At 42.3% G+C, this 17946-nt stretch overlaps 1 protein-coding gene across 22 annotated transcripts in view; it reads left to right on the top strand.

Annotated features, from left to right (window-relative positions):
- CCDC47 (coiled-coil domain containing 47) overlaps positions 1-16428 on the top strand; it is a 40186-nt gene extending 23758 nt beyond the window's left edge. For 12 of the 22 annotated variants that reach the window (XM_084804940.1, XM_084804932.1, XM_084804938.1 and 9 more), the window contains 8 exons: positions 12-77; positions 1180-1281; positions 3929-4039; positions 5263-5348; positions 6747-6805; positions 10069-10178; positions 10748-10915; positions 14223-16428. In XM_084804940.1, coding sequence (XP_084661066.1) covers positions 12-77; positions 1180-1281; positions 3929-4039; positions 5263-5348; positions 6747-6805; positions 10069-10178; positions 10748-10915; positions 14223-14303 — 783 coding nt within the window. In that variant the 3' untranslated portion in view covers positions 14304-16428. Of the gene's footprint in view, positions 1-11; positions 78-1179; positions 1282-3928; positions 4040-5262; positions 5349-6746; positions 6806-10068; positions 10179-10747; positions 10916-12927; positions 12958-14222 lie in introns of all 22 variants that reach the window. The other 10 variants (XM_084804918.1, XM_084804924.1, XM_084804917.1 and 7 more) reach the window with 1 other exon arrangement.
- Positions 16429-17946: the final 1518 nt, after the last annotated feature.

The raw sequence follows: 17946 nt of genomic DNA, 5'->3' as shown, positions 1-17946 counted from the left end.
CTATCTTTCAGTTTCTCAAAAGACAAGACTTGCTGAATGTCCTTGCTCGTATGATGAGACCGGCCTGTGACCAAGTGGTATGTATTTAGTTCTGCAACCTAAGGGCAGCTTTAGTGGGGTTAAGTTAATGAAACTGTGACTACCTTATTAAACTCAGAAGTGTGTGTGTTTGAAGCCTCCACAGTCCCACTGAGAATCTCTGCTTTCTTTTATTAAAAACCTCTCACAAGTTTCTAGCCCTTATGGCTGGCTGTGAAGATAGATTTCTAATTCTGTGGTGGTGGTGTGTACTGAAGCCAGAGGAAGTCTGAGCTTGATTTCAGGGGAGGGGAGAGCCTGGGGCTTTATTGCTCTGTATATGCACTTTCCTGTCTCCATGGTATTGGAACCAGAATAAGTTAAGCAACAGTAATTATATACACACTTTATAATTTATTCAAGTTGCAAAATTCTGCTTTTCTTTGTATAACATTACCAAAAATTGCTCTTTTGGTATGCTACAGATGAGAGCATGTAGCAATGCAAGATGCTAATAATACTCTCTATCATTCACTCTTGGCCCAAAATCATATAGAGTGATTCAGGATGCATCTTCCAATTACTGTCCAAAATAGGAATGACTGTAGGCACACAATGAGAGGTTGCCCTGCCAATGCCTCCCATTTCCCTGCCATTGTAGAGGACTCCTTCAAGATTGCTATCCCGTTCCTGGGAATATCCTATACAGCAGAACTAAGTGAAGAAATACTTCACTGGTGTGATGGGTTAAAGAAATGACTGTGCATTTCTGTGCAGCTCAGTTAATTCTGATGTGGTTTGAACAAAGCCATTTTAATCTGCTAGGGTGTCAACGTATGTATGACATAGTTCGAGCAGTGGTATATGTTGCTGCTAAAGGGGGTTTCATGTTTGTTCACTTGGCATTGTACTATGAAAGGGAAGTAGTTATTTATTTTATGCCCCTCCAGTAATTATGTTTTAGGGGGCTCTCAAAATTATCTTGGGGCTCCCGTCAAACCTGCTCCTGATCTTGGCTAATGGCCTTTGTGATGCCTGAGCCTCTTTATGCTCTTGGCAGTGAAATGGAGTTCTGGCCTCTATTCATTCTTTCCTGCTTCTTGTATTAATGGATCTTGTTGTGCAAACCCAGGTATGACTAGCATTTTATCTGTTGCTTAGCAAATAAAAGTGACGATGAATGATGACGACATGGATACCTATGTATTTGCTGTTGGGACAAGAAAAGCCTTGGTGCGGCTTCAGAAGGAAATGCAGGACCTGGTATGTACTGGGGCAATGGGAGGGATCCAGAAAATCCTGGGGTTAGGCTAACACACGTAAAATGTGTTTTGAAACAACTAATATGTAACAATAAACATAGCAAAATTCCCAATTTTATCTTAACTATAAATGTCTTTAAACCACCTCCTTTCCAGCGTAGCTTGCTCATAAGGACCTGAACTGAGCACAGTTTGCTGTGTTCACTGAGCACAGTTCAACACAGTGGTCCAGTTCGCGTGTGACACCCAGAATTAAAAAAACCTCTCAGTTAATTGACCTAGTTCACCTGTAACTGTGGGAAATTATGGGTAAATTAACCCACAACATGTGAGGTTGTGTGCCCCGTGAACAATGCTGTCTTTTAAAACATGCACCCTCCAGCTGGCCCAATTGTAGGTTGTTGTGTGACATGCGAACCCAGACACTTTGAGTTGTTTGTCAATAAAACAACCCAAAGTTAACCATTATGTCTGAACCAGCCCAGTGGAAACTTGGTAATGTGCTGATGTGTGCTGCTTGAATGTTCCTGCTGCAAGCGGGAGTGGCTGAACAACCCAAGGAGAGAGTATCCTGGGGTTGTTTGCTGTGAAGTGCAAACCAGGTACTCTGCCTTGTCTCATTCAACTCTGGCTTGTGAAGGGAGAGACAAGCCAGAGTTCCTGGTTCACACGTCATGGTAAACAACCCAGGAACAGAATGTCCCTGGGTTTTTTAGGTGCTCCTGTGCCAGGCAAATTGCATTTTTTAAGGAATAGGCTATGCAGGTGTTTTTAACAAATATTCAGTAAAAGAATACTGAGAACACTGTCATTGTAATTGTTTTCAGGCTGTATGTGCCAAGTATATTTCCCATCTGCACTAGTTCTGAAAGAGGTTTGGATAAAGTTCTGAAAGTTAGGGTAGTGTTCCTTTTGCTTGTTTTAGTGCAGTTGGAGGGATGCCCTGGCACTAGTGGTTCATGTTTTGTTCCCATTTTGTTATATGGATGGAGAATTTCTCCCATAAGGGGAAATTTAAGCTGAGTGCTTGAGTTGGTACAGACACAATCCCTCTGGATGGGGAGGGTGGAGGAATGAGACAGAGAGAGAGAGAGAGCACTTCCAGACAAGGCTTTTATTGTGCAATTGCCCTGCCTCATTCATGGAATTTTATAGTGCAGGTGGGGAATGGTCCCAGACAATGTTGTCTTCCCCTTGTAACTTCTGTTTTCCCACTGCTTCGTCTGTCGTCCTGTCATCCCCCCCCCCCCCGCCCCCGAAAAATCCATTAAGGAGGAAAAGATGTAATAGTTGCACAATAGCCCAGTTTACATGTCATGCTGCAATTCCTGGGATGTTTAAGCAAGGAACTGAAAGGTTCTCACAGAGAGCAAGGCTAGGATCTTTTCTCGATCATCCCAGAGTGCAGGACACGGAATAATGGGCTCAAGTGACAGGAAGCCAGATTCCAGTTGAACATCTGGAAAAACGTCCTGACTGTTAGAGCAATACGACAATGGAACCAATTGCCTAGGGAGGTAGTGGGCTCTCCCACACTGGAGGCACTCAAGATGAAGCTGGAAAGCCAATTGTCAGGGATGCTTTGACATGGATTCCTGCACTGAGCAGGGGGTTGGACTCGATGGTCTTATAGGCTCCTTCCAACCCTACTATTCTATGATTCTGTGAACTGATACGTAGTGAGAGCAAGCACGCTGCCACTTGTGCAGTCATCACTTCCACTTCCAATTAACCCAGCAATGCCCTGTTCCCAGGTTGTTATTGTGATGTCTGAAGCCAGGGGCTAACCAAGCCTTAACCCAACAATAAACCATTGCTTGTTAATTGAAAGTAGAAGTGACTAGCATGCAGGAGGTAGTGTACATGTTTACTGCTATTTGTCCCCAAGAAACCATGGTTTAAACAAACCATGGGTTGCTGTTATGTGTGAATTGGGTCAGTGTCTCTTGATTGGTAGTGCTAGGAACCCTCCATCTAGAAGAACCCAGAGATAGGGTTGATTTTTAACAATTGTTGAAAGGACTGGGAGACTAATAGTGTGATTTGGAACATTTTTGTTTCTGTAGCTTACCTAAATCTTGAATTTGTGCCTTAAAATGCTATCAGCTACCCTGAAGCTTCCAGGACATTAGTCTAAAAAATATCTAATTTAAATCAAAATGAAACTGATGTGCATGTTCCCCCTTTCTCTCTAAAGCTGAATTTTATGGCCAAGAAGGTTCATTCAGCAACGGCTGTGTTTGTTTGTTTTCTCCTTTCTCCTTTTCATTATAATTGTTATAATTGCAAATGAATAAATAATGTGGTGGTGATGATGATGATAAAAACAGCACTTTATAAGCCACTTGCCTCTCTATGATGTTGCTGGTATGAAATTATGATAAGTTGGTGTAAAGTGAATATAGCACAACTACTTATCAAAAGTCACAATGCAAGGAGGCAGCAGACATCTAGTTGCACAGTCAGCCACACCAAAAGTCCTCGTGGATCTATGATGGCGGCCTTCAACTTTGAGCTGGTCTTTAATTCTAGGTGTTGAGTACTTGAATCTGGTTCTAAGTTTTTTATTAGATTGACTGGGACCTGTTTGAGCAAGAAGCGGCAGATACACAGAGCATGCTTGTAATGTGGCTGTTTCCTTCTGATAGAGTGAGTTCTGCAGTGATAAACCCAAGACTGGGGCGAAGTATGGGCTCCCAGAGTCACTGGCTATCCTATCGGAGATGGGTGAGGTCACAGAGGGAATGATGGATACCAAGGTAATGTGAAGTAATTGGTAAAAAAAAAATCACGATGTAGTGAGTGCAAAATCTCACAAGGGCTATATAAACAGGACATCCAAATGCCTAAACTGTACTTTGCCTTCTGATGTCCCTTCTGGAATGTTGCACCTTGGAATAGTCTTGTTCATTTGTGTGTGTTTTTAAGAAGTGGGACATTCAGCTCTGAAAAAAATGGGACATTCAGCTTTGGAGGCATACTAATGTTGCTGGGTGGAATAAGATGGACATCTTGCTGTTCTTGATCATTTGAGGGTTGCTGTGGTGCAGTGGACAAGAGTCTTAGACTCTTGGGTCACCCCAATTCCTACCCCTTCAGTGAAGCTCACTGGACAATTCCGGGCAAATGGGTAGCTCTCAGTCCAGTGTGCCTCATAATGTTATTGTAGTGACAAAGAAGTATCATAAGTCCCTTTTACACTGAAAAATGTTTATAAATAATTGCTAGTAACTTGGCATTTAATACAGCAGACTTTGAGTAGGGAGACCTGGGATTTCACACTACTCAACAATAATGCTCATCAAATAAAACATCAGGATGTGCCATTTTAGGTCAGCCTAAGGTCTATCTAGCCCAGCACACTGTTGGAGTGGTAGCCAGCCAAATGTTCTGGGGGAAGTTCATGAGCACAAATGATTGACATAGTCATCCCCTTTAGTTTATCTTCACCATCTGATAGCGTCTTGCTTTTTGAATGATGATGACATTGGGTCATGTGTGCTGTCTCTCAGCCTTAACTTCGCTCCAGCACCCTGCCCCACCCCATCTGTAGAAAGGGAGCATTGACAAACCTTGCAGGTTGGTTCATGGAACTCACTACCACTGCTGGCCAACAGCTTAGATGCTTTTTTTAAAAAAAAGGTTAGACATATTTGTAGAGGAGAGATGTCAAAGGCCATGAGAGCTAAATGGAACCTCCCAAGTCCAGAGGTGGTATGCCTCTGAAAACCAGATACTGAGGACAAATAGGGGAGGCATGTTTCCTTCATGATGTCCTTGTAAGTTGCCCTGAGGCATCTGGTTGGCCATTATTGGTAGCCAAATGCTGGACCTTTGACCTGATTCAGCAGGGCTGCTCTTGTGGTGTTTATCATTTAGCACACGATTAACAGTGTGTGGGGGCCTCTTCAGGCAGGATGTATACAACTTCATTAGAAATTATGCCCCCTTCAGGACCCTAAAACTATTTTTTTCCTTATAGATGATCCATTTCCTCACACATTATGCTGACAAGATTGAGTCCGTCCATTTTTCGGACCAGTTTTCCGGTCCAAAACTTATGCAAGAGTGAGTATGGCACAAGAAATAATTGCACTTCCAAATTAATGTTGCACTGAAGTTTCTGAAGGGGAAATAGGAGGAGGGCTGGGTGGGTGGGAAATGGTAGGCAAGTTCTTACTCAAAGAAAAGAGTGGGGTGTCTACAGTACGCTGTTCCTCTGTTCATGATGGCCGTGACCTGGGAATTCCAATGTGGTGGGTTGCATTGTTTATTTAGTTTAGGGGTAGGCAACGTGGTGGTCTCCTGAAGATTTGGGCTACAACTCCTGTAATCCCTGACCATTGGCCATGCTGGCTGGGATTATGGGAGTTGTAGTCCAAAATATTTGGAGGGCACTAGGTTGCCTACCCCTGATTTTTAATTTATGACAGAGTTTGGCTTTGAATTTTCTTCTGCACCAAAGCTCAGCTCTACACCATGTGGAGTGAACCTGTTTAATATGTTGAGAGCCAGTGTGGTGTAGAGGCTAGAGTGTTGGACTGGGAGTCAGGAGATCTGGGTTCTAGTCCCCACTCAGCCATAGAAGCTCACTGGGTGACTTTGGGCAGTCACAGACTCTCAGCCCAACCCACCTCACAGGGTTGTTGTTGTTGTGAGGATAAAATGGAGGAGGAGGAAGATTATGTACGCTGCCTTGGGTTCCTTAAGGAGAAAAAAAGGCGGGATATAAATGGAATAAATAAATATGTTTAAATAAGGGTGTCCAATAAAAGCACAATGTCTTTGCCCCTTTAGCAACTATTTCCGGTCCTGCTGCAGCAGATACGATCCAAAAGTTGCCTGTTGTACTGCTGCTGCCTGTCCTGGCTGGTGGAAGAAGGGTGGGCAGTAACAGTTGGTTTTGTCTTATTAATTGCCCAGAGGTCATCATGCTTTAAACAGCACTGTGCTAAGTGGTCTGTATTGCAGCAAGGCAGTGGCAAGGATCTGTCGCAGCTCCCCCGGTCCCCCCACCCCTTAGTGGAGGGAGCAGATTGCTGTGACAGATCCGCTGCTGCTGGTAGAGGACAGCCTAAATACTCCCTGATGCTCTTTGTACAATGGAGGGATATCTGGGATGGTTTCTTCTGGAAGCCTTGACACTTTGCAGTGGAGGCAAGGGAGTCTATTGCCAGATCAGATTTCTCACACCAGCTTTTACAGTGGGGTTTATTGTGGGAAGTATTTTTACAAACATCTTGCAGGAATGTTCTCCCAGAACACTCTAAACACTTGCTGGAAGTTTCTGCAAGAGTTTAAAATACTGCAAGCTGACCTTTTCTGCAGAACACATGCAAATTAACCCCAAATAGGAGCCCATCGCACAGTAGCATATGATGCTACCTAAATACTGATGTTATCGTTATCATGGTTTGTTGCATTTTTAATATCCTTCTACCAGTGCTTCTTTTTGTTCTCTGCTAGAGAGGGTCAGCCTTTGAAACTGCCTGAAACTAAAAAGACACTATTGTTTACTTTTAATGGTAAGTGCATGTATCTGATTATAAACAGCTTTTCTTGGGGATGTAAAATCCTCTGCTTGAGGGCCTATTCTATAACTAGAGTGTAACATAACACCTTTTGGGTAAGAGTTTGTTCTATTTTCAATAGTATTTTTCTCCAAATTATCATTATCGTAATGGTATGGGGGTCACGGTGGTACAGTGCCCCAAAATCACACTTGCATCTTTATCCTTGCAAACAACTGCAGATAAACCAGGAAAGATAAGGTGGGGTTTGCTTCTAGATGAGGCTTTTATTGCACCATCAGCTTGCCTCATTCATGGAATTTTTACAGGGGGTCCAGACCTCTCATAACACTCCTATGTTTTCCCACTGCTGCTTCTGTCTTTTCTCTTACTGCAGAAAATTTGTTCAGAAAGAAAAGACAGAATAGCTGCACAATGCCTTCTGATTGGCGGTGCTAGGAGCTCTCGATCTGAAAGCATCCAGCATCTTAGGGAACCTTTCAGTAGGGGTGTGAATGTTAATTGCTAAATATTGGAAAAATCCAAAGTTGCCATCATCATTGAATGGTGCAGGAAAATCATGTGTGTAAAGATTATGGTGAAACTATCAGTAATTCAAAGTACAGGCAAGTCACAATGATGCAATGATTCTGTCAGTTTACCCACGATTTGCCATGGCACATGCTGGGTGCATTCCACAGCCTTTTTTTAATATTCAACCCCCAATCAGGGGTTTCTATGTGAAGTCCAAACCTGGACACTATAGGTTAATCATGTGTTAAACAACCTCGTTTTATCCTACAATTAGTAGTTAAGTTAACTGTGGGTGTTTAACCCATGATTAACCTATAGTGTCCAAGTTTGGATGTCACATAGCAACCCCTGATCAGGGGTTGAATATTCAAAATGGCAGTGGAATGCACCCAGCATGTGCCATGGCAAATCGTGGCAAATCCTGGGTTCATTAAGTTATGATTTGTCACTGTTACATGTGAACCAGGTCAGTATTTTGGAACAGCAAACAAATCTTCCAGGGAAATAGGAGTTGGGAAATGTTGTCAGTATTATGAATGTTGCCAGTGTTGTGAATGTAGTTGTTAAGATATGGTTTATTTATTATCTTTATCAGTGTGCTTAATGCACTCATATATCTTTTTATGTTTTCTCTTCTGTGTGTGTTTTTTCTACACACACACACACACACACACACACAGAAATAGTTTTTTTAAAAAGTCACCCACCAAATTCTTCCATGCAGATATGGTCACTTAGGCCTGGTTCTCACATAACGCTAACCTATGGTTTATTCAGATCATGGTTTGTTGCCATACTCAGGGTTTATCTGGCAGACAATTGAACAACCCATGGTTTGTTTTCTTAGTCCCTGAGGTTTTTCTTTCCCTCCTTTGCCCGCTCCCTCCCTGTATCCCAACTGCCTCTGTGACAATGTGGATTGGCCTGTGTCAGGGTTCCCCTTATGACCTGGACCTGCTGAGCAACTCTTTAAGGATCTCTTGCCTCCTTAAGAATCCCACCTTCCTTCTTTTACCTTCCCCTTTCCAATAACATGGGGTTTATGTTGTAGACATGGGGTGATTGGCACTCTAGACACAGGGTTTAACCACAACAGTTTACTGGTAAATTAAAGCAAACAAATTACAACTAAAGGTATTTACAGAGTAGAGCTGAGTGATACAAAAGGCCTTAAGAGAAAATAAAAGTTGCAAAATGCAAGTTCCTTTACCCTAGCTGTACTTAGACTTCTTCAGGCTGCTTCTTTGTGCTCCATCTTCAGGCTCTGGTCTCCCCAACTCTGGTCTTACTGGCTCTCTCGCTTTCTTTATACAGCCTCCTCCCTCAAAACCGAAACTACTGCTTTAAACCTGAAGAAATTAAACTTAACTGGGGAAATGAATCTGAAATTTAATCGAAGAAATGAAACTACTCCTCTCAGGGAAAACCCTTCCCAGCAGAAAGACTCAGGCCTCTAGGCCTGATCTTTTTACCTTTTCTTGCCTTTGTAGGCCTCAAGCCTTCACAGCATATAAAGAGGCTGGGTTTTTTTTTAACCTCTCTTGCCTGCTGCCTGTGTAGCCTGATGAAACAACCCACAATTCTGGGTTCGCACATAATGACAAATCATAGTTTAAATAACCCACCATTCACAAACCAACAATAAACCATGACCTGGTTCACGCATAATGACAGCTCATTGTTTAATTAACCCATGGATTATTGCCTAATCCAGAGTTAGCCCATGATTTGGCTGCCAGACAATCGAGCAAACTGTGGGTTGTTTTTTCAATTTCTGGGTTGTTAGGTTCCCACCCCTTTCGCCCACTCCCTTCCTCTATCCCACATGCTATTATGGCACTGTAGTACTGGCATGTAAAGCAGCTGGGTTTTTTTACCACTCTTGCCTGCCACCTCTGTAGCCTGGAGAAACAACCCATGAACAAGCCACGGTTCTGGGTTCACACATAGCAATAACTCATGGTTTAAACAACCCACAGTTCACAACCCAACAACAAACCATGAGTTCTCTTTATAGGTTGTTCATGGTTAACAACCCATAGTTAGTCTGTAGTTCTGGGTTCGCACATAACAACAACCTATGAGTCAACAAACCATGGGTAATTAAACTATGGTTTGTCATTACATGCAAACCTGGTCTTAAAGAACCATTGCATGAACTGTGATGTTCTTATCTGCTCTTTGTTAGCTCCTGGTGAGTTTGTGTCTTGTTATTATTTAGAGCTGCAATGCTTTATTAATTGGTTAGATTAATCAAAAGTTTTTAATTGATTTAAAGGATTCCCGATTAATCAGGTAACAGATTTTTAAGTATATATAAGGACTTATAAAAAGCTGTGATGTTAAGCACATTTTTAAAGAGGCAACCTCCCTTCTCTCTCCCAGAGGAGGGAATGCCTTTCTGATACAGTGCGTGCAACAACATGCATGTGTACCATTTAAAAAAAAAAACAAGTTTGTGCTTTTTTTCTTATATAGAAATTTTATCAGTTCATTGGTTAACATTCATATGTTCAACTTAAAGATTTCCTTAATCAGGTGACGGGTTTACTATCAAATGCCAATTAAAACTTCTGTCCCAAAAGTTGAGCATTGCAGAAAGATTTCATTCGGCTATACTTAATGTTCTTTAACAGCACAAGCCTATACAGGTCTAAGTCCTGTTGAGTTCAGTGAGCCTTAGTAGCTTTAGAATTTCAGCCTTCATGTCGCTTAATCTGAGGAAAGTATCATTTGCTTTATAGTGCCTGGATCAGGCAACACCTCCCCAAAAGACATGGAAGCTCTGCTGCCTCTGATGAACATGGTTATTTACTCCGTTGACAAAGCCAAGAAGTTCCGTCTGAATAGGGAAGTAAGTGATGGGTTAATCAAGGTGCCTCTTATGAAAGGGCGGTTCTAAAAATCCACAGCAATTCTTTACTCTCTCCCCTTTTATCACAGACACCATCCTGCCTGCTCCACATAAACTGTGGCATATCCAAGGGAGTGCTCTTGGGTAACTAGCATTATTTGTGACAATACATAATGTAGGCAGGGAGGCAAGAGAGATTGCAGTCTTTTTAGAAGTTAAACGAGCAGTATGATGTGTGCCTGGAATACCACAGAAAACCAGTTCCAGTGCTTGGAATGGGTGTATGGTACTCATGACCTGTGAGCCTCTTAATTTTGTTAGGTGGAGGGGAGCCACTGTGCATAAACCTGCTGACATTTTCAAAGTCATCCAGGGCAGCTCACATGAGCATGACTGGTGCATTACAGCAATCTAGCCAGTTTGGGACCAGTTCAGGGCCAAGTTTTGCCACACGTGATATTCAAAGATTTTATCTCCGTGTTTAGCTCATTGCAGCACTGCCTGATGAACGAAACATTTACCCATATTAACTCTGACTTCCTTGCATCTCTCCTTGCCCTGGGACAAAGGGCAAACAAAAAGCAGATAAGAATAGGGCACGGGTAGAAGAGAATTTTCTGAAATTGACTCATGTGCAAAGACAAGAGGCCGCTCAGTCCCGCCGGGAAGAGAAGAAACGGGCAGAGAAAGAGAGGATCATGAATGAGGAAGATCCAGAGAAGCAGCGCCGTCTGGAGGTAAAGTAACCTTTTGAAATGAGCCCATTGTACTAGGGCAGGGATCCCCAACCTTTTTGGGCCTGTGGGTACATTCTAAAGTTTGAGAAACTGCCATGCGCATCACTACTAAATGGCTGCCATGGGAGCCTGAGTAGTTTCTTGTCCAAGAAACAAAGTACTAGGCAAAAAATGCCGAACTACATATTTGCCCCCATGAAGCATAACGAATACCCATTTTGCAAAAGGAAAACTGGAGATGCTCAGCAAAAGCCCCCAACCCAAAAGAACATACATACACAAGGTAATACTCTCTCCTACAAAACATACACAAATAGCCACAGGCAGAACATGCACACACTACACAAAATGGGAGCCATAAACTCATTTGTGATCACAACTCTTTCATGGAAGAGTACCTGTGGTTTTGTATGAGTTCATAATGTTCCCTGTTATGGTGTTCACATGAGTAGACCACTTGTACGAACAGTTTCCCCCCGTGTTGGCGACTGGCATATGAGAACCAACTGTGAGATGAATGAAAACATTCTTGGAATCTCGAATTATCTTGGCTTGGGGAGGACAAGTGCAAATGTACATGCTTTATTTATTGCGTTTGTGTCCCAGCTGTCTTCCGAAGCTCTCCAAGTGGAGTTACTACTCAGCTTCACAATAGCCATGTTAGGTAGGTTAGGCTGAGAAAGGATGACTTGTCCAAGGCCATCCAATGAGATTCATAGCAGATCCAAATGCTTTTGCCATTGTATCACTAGTTCTGTCACTTCTAAAGTCTTGACTTGGGGCCATTCAGGCAACATTTAAAAAGAATCATTCCTAGATCTGAAACAATGATAGTCCAGCACTAGTAACATGATGAACTGCCTCTCGGCAATGGAATGGAAGGTATAACCTTGCTGGTCTTGGGAGGGTTGGTATTTGCTAGGATTTTGTTTTTGTTTTTAAAAATGAGTCAGCCTGAGTGCTACCACTCCTGTATTGTACTAAAATATGGAACACTCATTCTGTGAAATATTGAGAAAGGGAATTGATTTTAAAAGCCTTTTAAAATCCTGAAATTAAGACGGGCATTGAAGAGAAGGATATTCTTATTCTCATGGATGGTAGAGGCACTAGCCAATGGGTGCTCATGACACTTGTACAACCACAGTGCTGCAATAGATACAGAAGTTGGTGGAAAGCTGCTTTTTGCCACCTTGAGGACTATATGTTTAGTAGAAAGGCTGGATACATATTAATAAAATTTCTAAGCAACAGCTTATTGTAGTTTGAGTGTTGATAAGATAAGGTTATCCCCTTGGGGATAGGAGGGCATTCAGCACTTGGTTAGAGAAGGCAGAGTTAAGATTGACTTTCCAAGGAGGTGGGATTTCTTTCTGTATCCCCCAATTTATCTTCCTTCCTTGGACACAAATGCATTTCAGAAGCTGATACTTGGAAAGTAGGTCACTTCTGATTAAAACACTACAGTTCCCATTGTCTCCTGCAGACCTTTCTGCTGTTTCCCTTGCTTACAAGTACAGCCAGAGATCTGGAAGCAGGCATTATATTTGATCACTCCCAGGTGGTCTATACCTCTTTGGTTTTCCAGTCTGCTAGTACTTGCAGTCAAGGCACCATGGATGCTATCTACAGATCAAGATCTGTTTTGTTAGGGTCATCTCCCGCACCACCTGAAACTGCCTGCCTGCAGGGTTGAATGTCTGCCCCTTATTAGTGTTAGGTGCCACCTCCATAGTTTCCACTGTCCTGACCATGCCAAGGCATCTACTAGCTGAGCCTACAATAATATGTGGATTCCTTACCTAGGATAAATCCTACTTTTTACATTCAGTTTGTGGACATCCTGTTTTTACTCCAAAATGCAGGTCTCTGCCCCCAATACCCAAAAAGGGAAGCTGTAGGCTCTTTCAGGCACTTCTGAGAGTTCAGGTAGTCACTTGAACTCACTGCATCCTCTGATCTAGATGTTTTTCAAAGCTACTTTGCTCTTTTCTTCTCCACTGGCCCATCAGGTCCCTACCTGGAATCTCAGCGTTCTGCAGGTAACTCCACATTCTAGCCCCTAAGTGTTGTGTGCCTAAGGTTCTGTCACTCAAGATACTCTTTCTGGTGGTGGTAATTTCTGCATGCTCCATATTAGAGCTGGGAGCCCTCTCAGTAGAGATGGAGCTCTGTATTTTTCAGAACAATGGGGTTATGCAGTGGCCAGACAAGATCAATTTCGGCTTCCAGAGAGCTCAACTGCTGGTATTGCCTCCTTATTTTTTGCCCATGGCCTTCCAACCCCAAGAAGACAGAGTGGCATATTCTTATTGTCTAGCATGGCCTCAAAGTTTTGTCCCGAACCTATATGCCAACACAGACTCTTACGTCTTCCTTTTTGTCCTTTCTTGGTTACTCCATCACTTTGGCATATTGCTTGCCAAACCGAGCAATGCCAGATGGGATCTTCGCCCATCCCATTAGGAGTACAGCAGCTTTACTTGTCTTCTGTGGGGAGAGTCCACTTAGAGCAGATCTCTAGAGCAGACACCTGGGCCTCAGATAGTGCATCCACACAAGACATTATAAGGCAGAAACTTTTGCCTTGGCCAAGGCTGCCTTTGGGCAAACCATTCTGCAGAGACCTCCAGCAGCAGGAATCAGTAACTTCCAGGGTATTTGGGCTCTCTCCACACGATGTACTGCCAATGCTATATACCCCTGTGTCTGTGAAGAGAGGAAAGGAAATCCTTAAATGGTATGTTTTTTTTTGTAGACAGGAGGATATTTTGCCAAACCCCTTCCAAGGTCAAGAGAATTCAATTCTCAGTTTGTTTTTTTGTTAAAGGTTTTTTGCGACTGGCACTCCTACAAGTTCAGCTGTCACATGGATTACCATGTCATATTCTCTGATTGGTTGTTGCAGTGTTTTACTAGTTACAAGATAGTCCTATTTGATAGTTTTCAGCCAACCTGGGGATTCTGTGGGAAGTCCCACTTCCTTAGGAAGTCATGCTTTAGTCCTGCTTTCCTGGTCCAAGGAAGTGGGATCTAATCCAATGCTGAATTCCTTTCTGTCTACAAAAACAAATTCCCTAGGCAACTATGCAATTTTTCCCTGCAGTGAGAGTAGTAGCAGAGGGAGAGATGTTTGGATCAACCACAACAACAAAGTAACAATTGCATATTTGTTGCACAACAAGATGATTATCTGGAGGAGCCATTAGTCTGTGCAGCTAGCTTAATTTCCTTGGTGTCTTTGTTTTTGCCCTGTAAACAAACACAGCTTCGGATAATCACCCACAACTTGTTCTCTTTCCAACAGGAGGCTGCTTTGAGGCGTGAACAGAAAAAACTTGAGAAGAAGCAAATGAAAATGAAACAAATCAAAGTGAAAGCCATGTGAAAAACCAAGTTGCAAGAAATCTTCCTTGGTGCCAACCATAGAATTGCGATTTGCTGCCTACAATGAGCTAATTATATTCCTGACCTTAATCATTGCCCATTAATAACTACTTTTGACACGAACCTTTGTTGCTCATGGGATTACGTTTGAAGTGTTTCTGTGCATGTGTGCATGTGGTAACGTTGTTAGAACACCAAGGAAATCTTGGTTTAATCACAAGGTTGTTCCTGGGAAGGTTACAAGGTTAATCAATTCTGATGTAACTTTTTCACATACATGTATGCATTGGATTGCTTCAAAAAATGATCCCATCAACACCAAAGTTACACTTCAGCCAGCAACAAGAGAGAGATTCTTTGCATTGGCACTCCCAACAGGTGGGTTGCAATCCTGAAACTGCTTAGGCCAGTTCCCCTTTGGTCAGCGGAACTGCTAATAAATATTTTCGGGGTTGCATCCACTGTTCTGTTTTTATGTAACATGCAGATATGTATATAGAGAGCTTTGCAATTGTCTTCCATGTTGTTGGATCAGGTTTCTTCCCCCCTGCTTGCTTTGGTTAGTATTGTAGAAATTTGCAATACGCCTTGGCACCTTTTGACTTCTGATTTTTTAAAATTATATACCTTCTTAGAATGTGCCAGCAATGCATAAGCACTTTGATTCTATTTGGGGGATGTGGACAAAATAAAGAATTATATTGGCCAAAAAATTTAAATCACCGCCACCACCAAACCGTCACAATAGAAATATCCCTCCTTTCACGATTGATGCAACCAACATAGTTAGACATCAAACAATTAAACACAAAATACATATGCTATGGATAGTTTAGGTTTTAAATTACTTGAAGTTTGTGGGGTGGGAAGTTTCATTCACAGTTCTTGCAACAGAAGGGTGCTAAACCAGTGTTATTTAAAAACATACAGAGTTTTTCAAGCCACTTAGTCCAGAATTATTCTGGGACAAGAGGCTGCTGGATGTAGTTGGGGCAAACGGACTGGAAATCAACCTATGGGCTACTAATTGCAAAGGCTATAGTAAGCCTGCGTGCAGATAAGTGTTTCTGTTAAATCTTCACAGGATCTGAACCTGCAAACATGTGGATGCTGATGTATAAGCAAGCACCTGGCAGATGTAAATGAGTTTGCCTGCTGATGGATTTTTTTTAAAGTAATACTGCTAGTTTAAAACAGTGTAAACACTATCTGTTAGGTTGCCCTGACATAGAATTTTCAGCACATCTGTGTGCAGGCTGCTGCATGAAGATCTCTGTGGGATCAGACATGTAGTTCCTCCTCCATTGCTGAAAGTCACCTTATTATTCCCCACACAGCTGGCTTGTGTGTACCTGGTTTATGCACATAGGTTTGCTGTACTCCTTTCCCCATGTAGATGGTGTTTGCTGGTTCTGGGTGGGTGCATACGTTGGGTTTCTTTTCTTCTTCAAACAGATGCCTATGTGTTTTTAGCAGCTTTTTCTAAATTTCAGTGTATTCCCTTAATTGTGTCATCTTCCTCTCTTTTTTTATATGTTTCTGTGGCTGCTTACTATGTAACAGTTGACAAGGAGCTAGAGTCTAAAATAACTGTGGAATTATTCCCCCAGCAAGGTAGAAGAATTTTTAGAGGAGTGTATCTTTTTCTATCTGTTTAAAGTTATTTACTAAGGAGTTTGCGTGTGCTGGGGAAACTGGGAACCGGAACTTCTCCCGCTTTGCAGTCTTTTGGAATTGCTGCATTTTATAAATGCTCATCTAGATGGCATTTGATCATTTGTGTATAATGGACACTTTCTGCAGTGGGTTTAATGAAAAGAAACTTGAGGGTTAAATTCCTTTCTTAATGTTTTTTCTTGATGATGCTTTTATCTGCAGATATCTCTGATGCAATAACATTAAGCTGCTCTTTAAAATGGCATGTGCTAAAAACCTGTTTGTCAGAGCATGCAAATGCACAGGTTCTTTCTGAATGCAAATACTTGCAACCTGAAATGACATTTGAATTTAGTAATTTTTATATAACTATCATTTATGGTACTTTACAGCAGAAATGGCAATCCTATGTGGGATTCAAACTATTTTGTCACTAGATGTAGAAAGTAAAATTGAATAAAGTATTGTTTCACAGAGGTCTTCTTTTAAAGGGTTTGCTACATATTCTTTTAATCTGGGGTGGGGTGGGAGATATTATTAAACTCTCATAAAAATTAGGGCAATGGAAGTTAGGCTTTGTAAGAGAACCATTTATAAGTACATCCTAAGAAAGAAAATATATAAGTTTTAACACAGTTGAACTCATTTTGATTTTTTTTTTTTTGCTTCATTTCCTTTATTACTGGATATGTACTTCAGTTTCATTCCAGAGTTAATTCATGGATTGTGCTTTCTCTATAAAGAAGAATCTTGTATAGCAAAGAGGACAGTTGTTGGAGAGCAGGGGTGAATCATGTCAGGCAATTATCCTTTCCTGTAGTGCTAAAGTAGCATCGGGGTGGGGCTTACTAGAAATATAGTGTTTCAGAAGGTTGTGCCTCCTGTAACAAGCCATGTGCATATTTAGAAGGTAAAGAGGAATGTAAGTAGGTAGGGAAGGATGATATTAAGACACCCTTTCCCTTAATTAAAGTTGGGAAGGGAGGTCATGGGTTTTGCCAGAGTGAATTCTGCCTCAATGAAACTAGGAAATTAGATGACAGTGTGATGTAGTGGCTAGAGTGTCTGACTAGGACTTGGGGGACGACGACCTGGTTTTAAATCTCTACTCAGACATGAACCTCATTGGGTGACCTTTGGACCAGTCACTCTCTCAGCCTAACCTATCTCTCAGCATTGTTGTAAGGATAAAATGGAGGGGGAAGGAGGGCCATCTATGCTGCCCTGAACTCCTTGGAGGAAGAGTGGGAGAAAACGAAGCAATACAGAAAGGGGAGGAGAGCCTTGTTGCAGGGGGTAGTCACTTCGACTTCTTTGGGTTTCTTTTGCAAAGGCCCTGGAAAAGAGAAGGGTTGACTGCAATGGTGCTGTTTTTGTATTAGGAGAACACTATGGAGTGAACGTGGACTAGTACTTAAATAGTCGAACAAATTTCTGGAATGAAAGGTACTGGGGATTACTGTGGAAGTCACACAGCCTGAAAGCCCTTCCCCGGTAATGTTCTTTTCCCCTTCAGCCCTGAACTTGGAGCACTGGAATCCTGCCTAGAAGCTGTATGTGGAAAGTGCTGCGCATGTGCACACACTCACTCTGTGTAGAATATTTGCGGCTGCTTAGTGGTGGGAGCAGTGTACTCTGCACATGGCATGGGGTGGTCTTCATCACTACTTTTCATAGCCCAGATCAGGAACCCTAGTCTCTTCCTAAGGAGAAGTGCACGTGCAGGTGACCCATTTGCCGCTTAACTCGCCTTCATGGGTGAGGTCTGTGGATTCACGCAAAAGAGGAAAAAAGCAAGGCAGCTTCTGTTCACAGCAAATGACAGACGGCAACGCGCAAGGTACTTCTGTAGCATGGGGAAGTAGTGGCTGCCATGTGCAGGGCAGCTAATGTCCACCAACTCCTCAGAAGGACAGGAGCACTGCAAGGTAATGCAGGGGTGAGGGACTTTAAAACAGGTTTGAACTAGGGATATGCTGGCAGGTGAG

The sequence above is a fragment of the Heloderma suspectum genome, chromosome 6 (assembly GCF_057233095.1).
Source record: "Heloderma suspectum isolate Gila_16-S chromosome 6, 16-S_ref, whole genome shotgun sequence".
Classification (NCBI taxonomy): domain Eukaryota; kingdom Metazoa; phylum Chordata; class Lepidosauria; order Squamata; family Helodermatidae; genus Heloderma; species Heloderma suspectum.
Note: the sequence above shows the minus strand (reverse complement) of the source record. Positions and strands in the feature narration are given on the sequence as shown.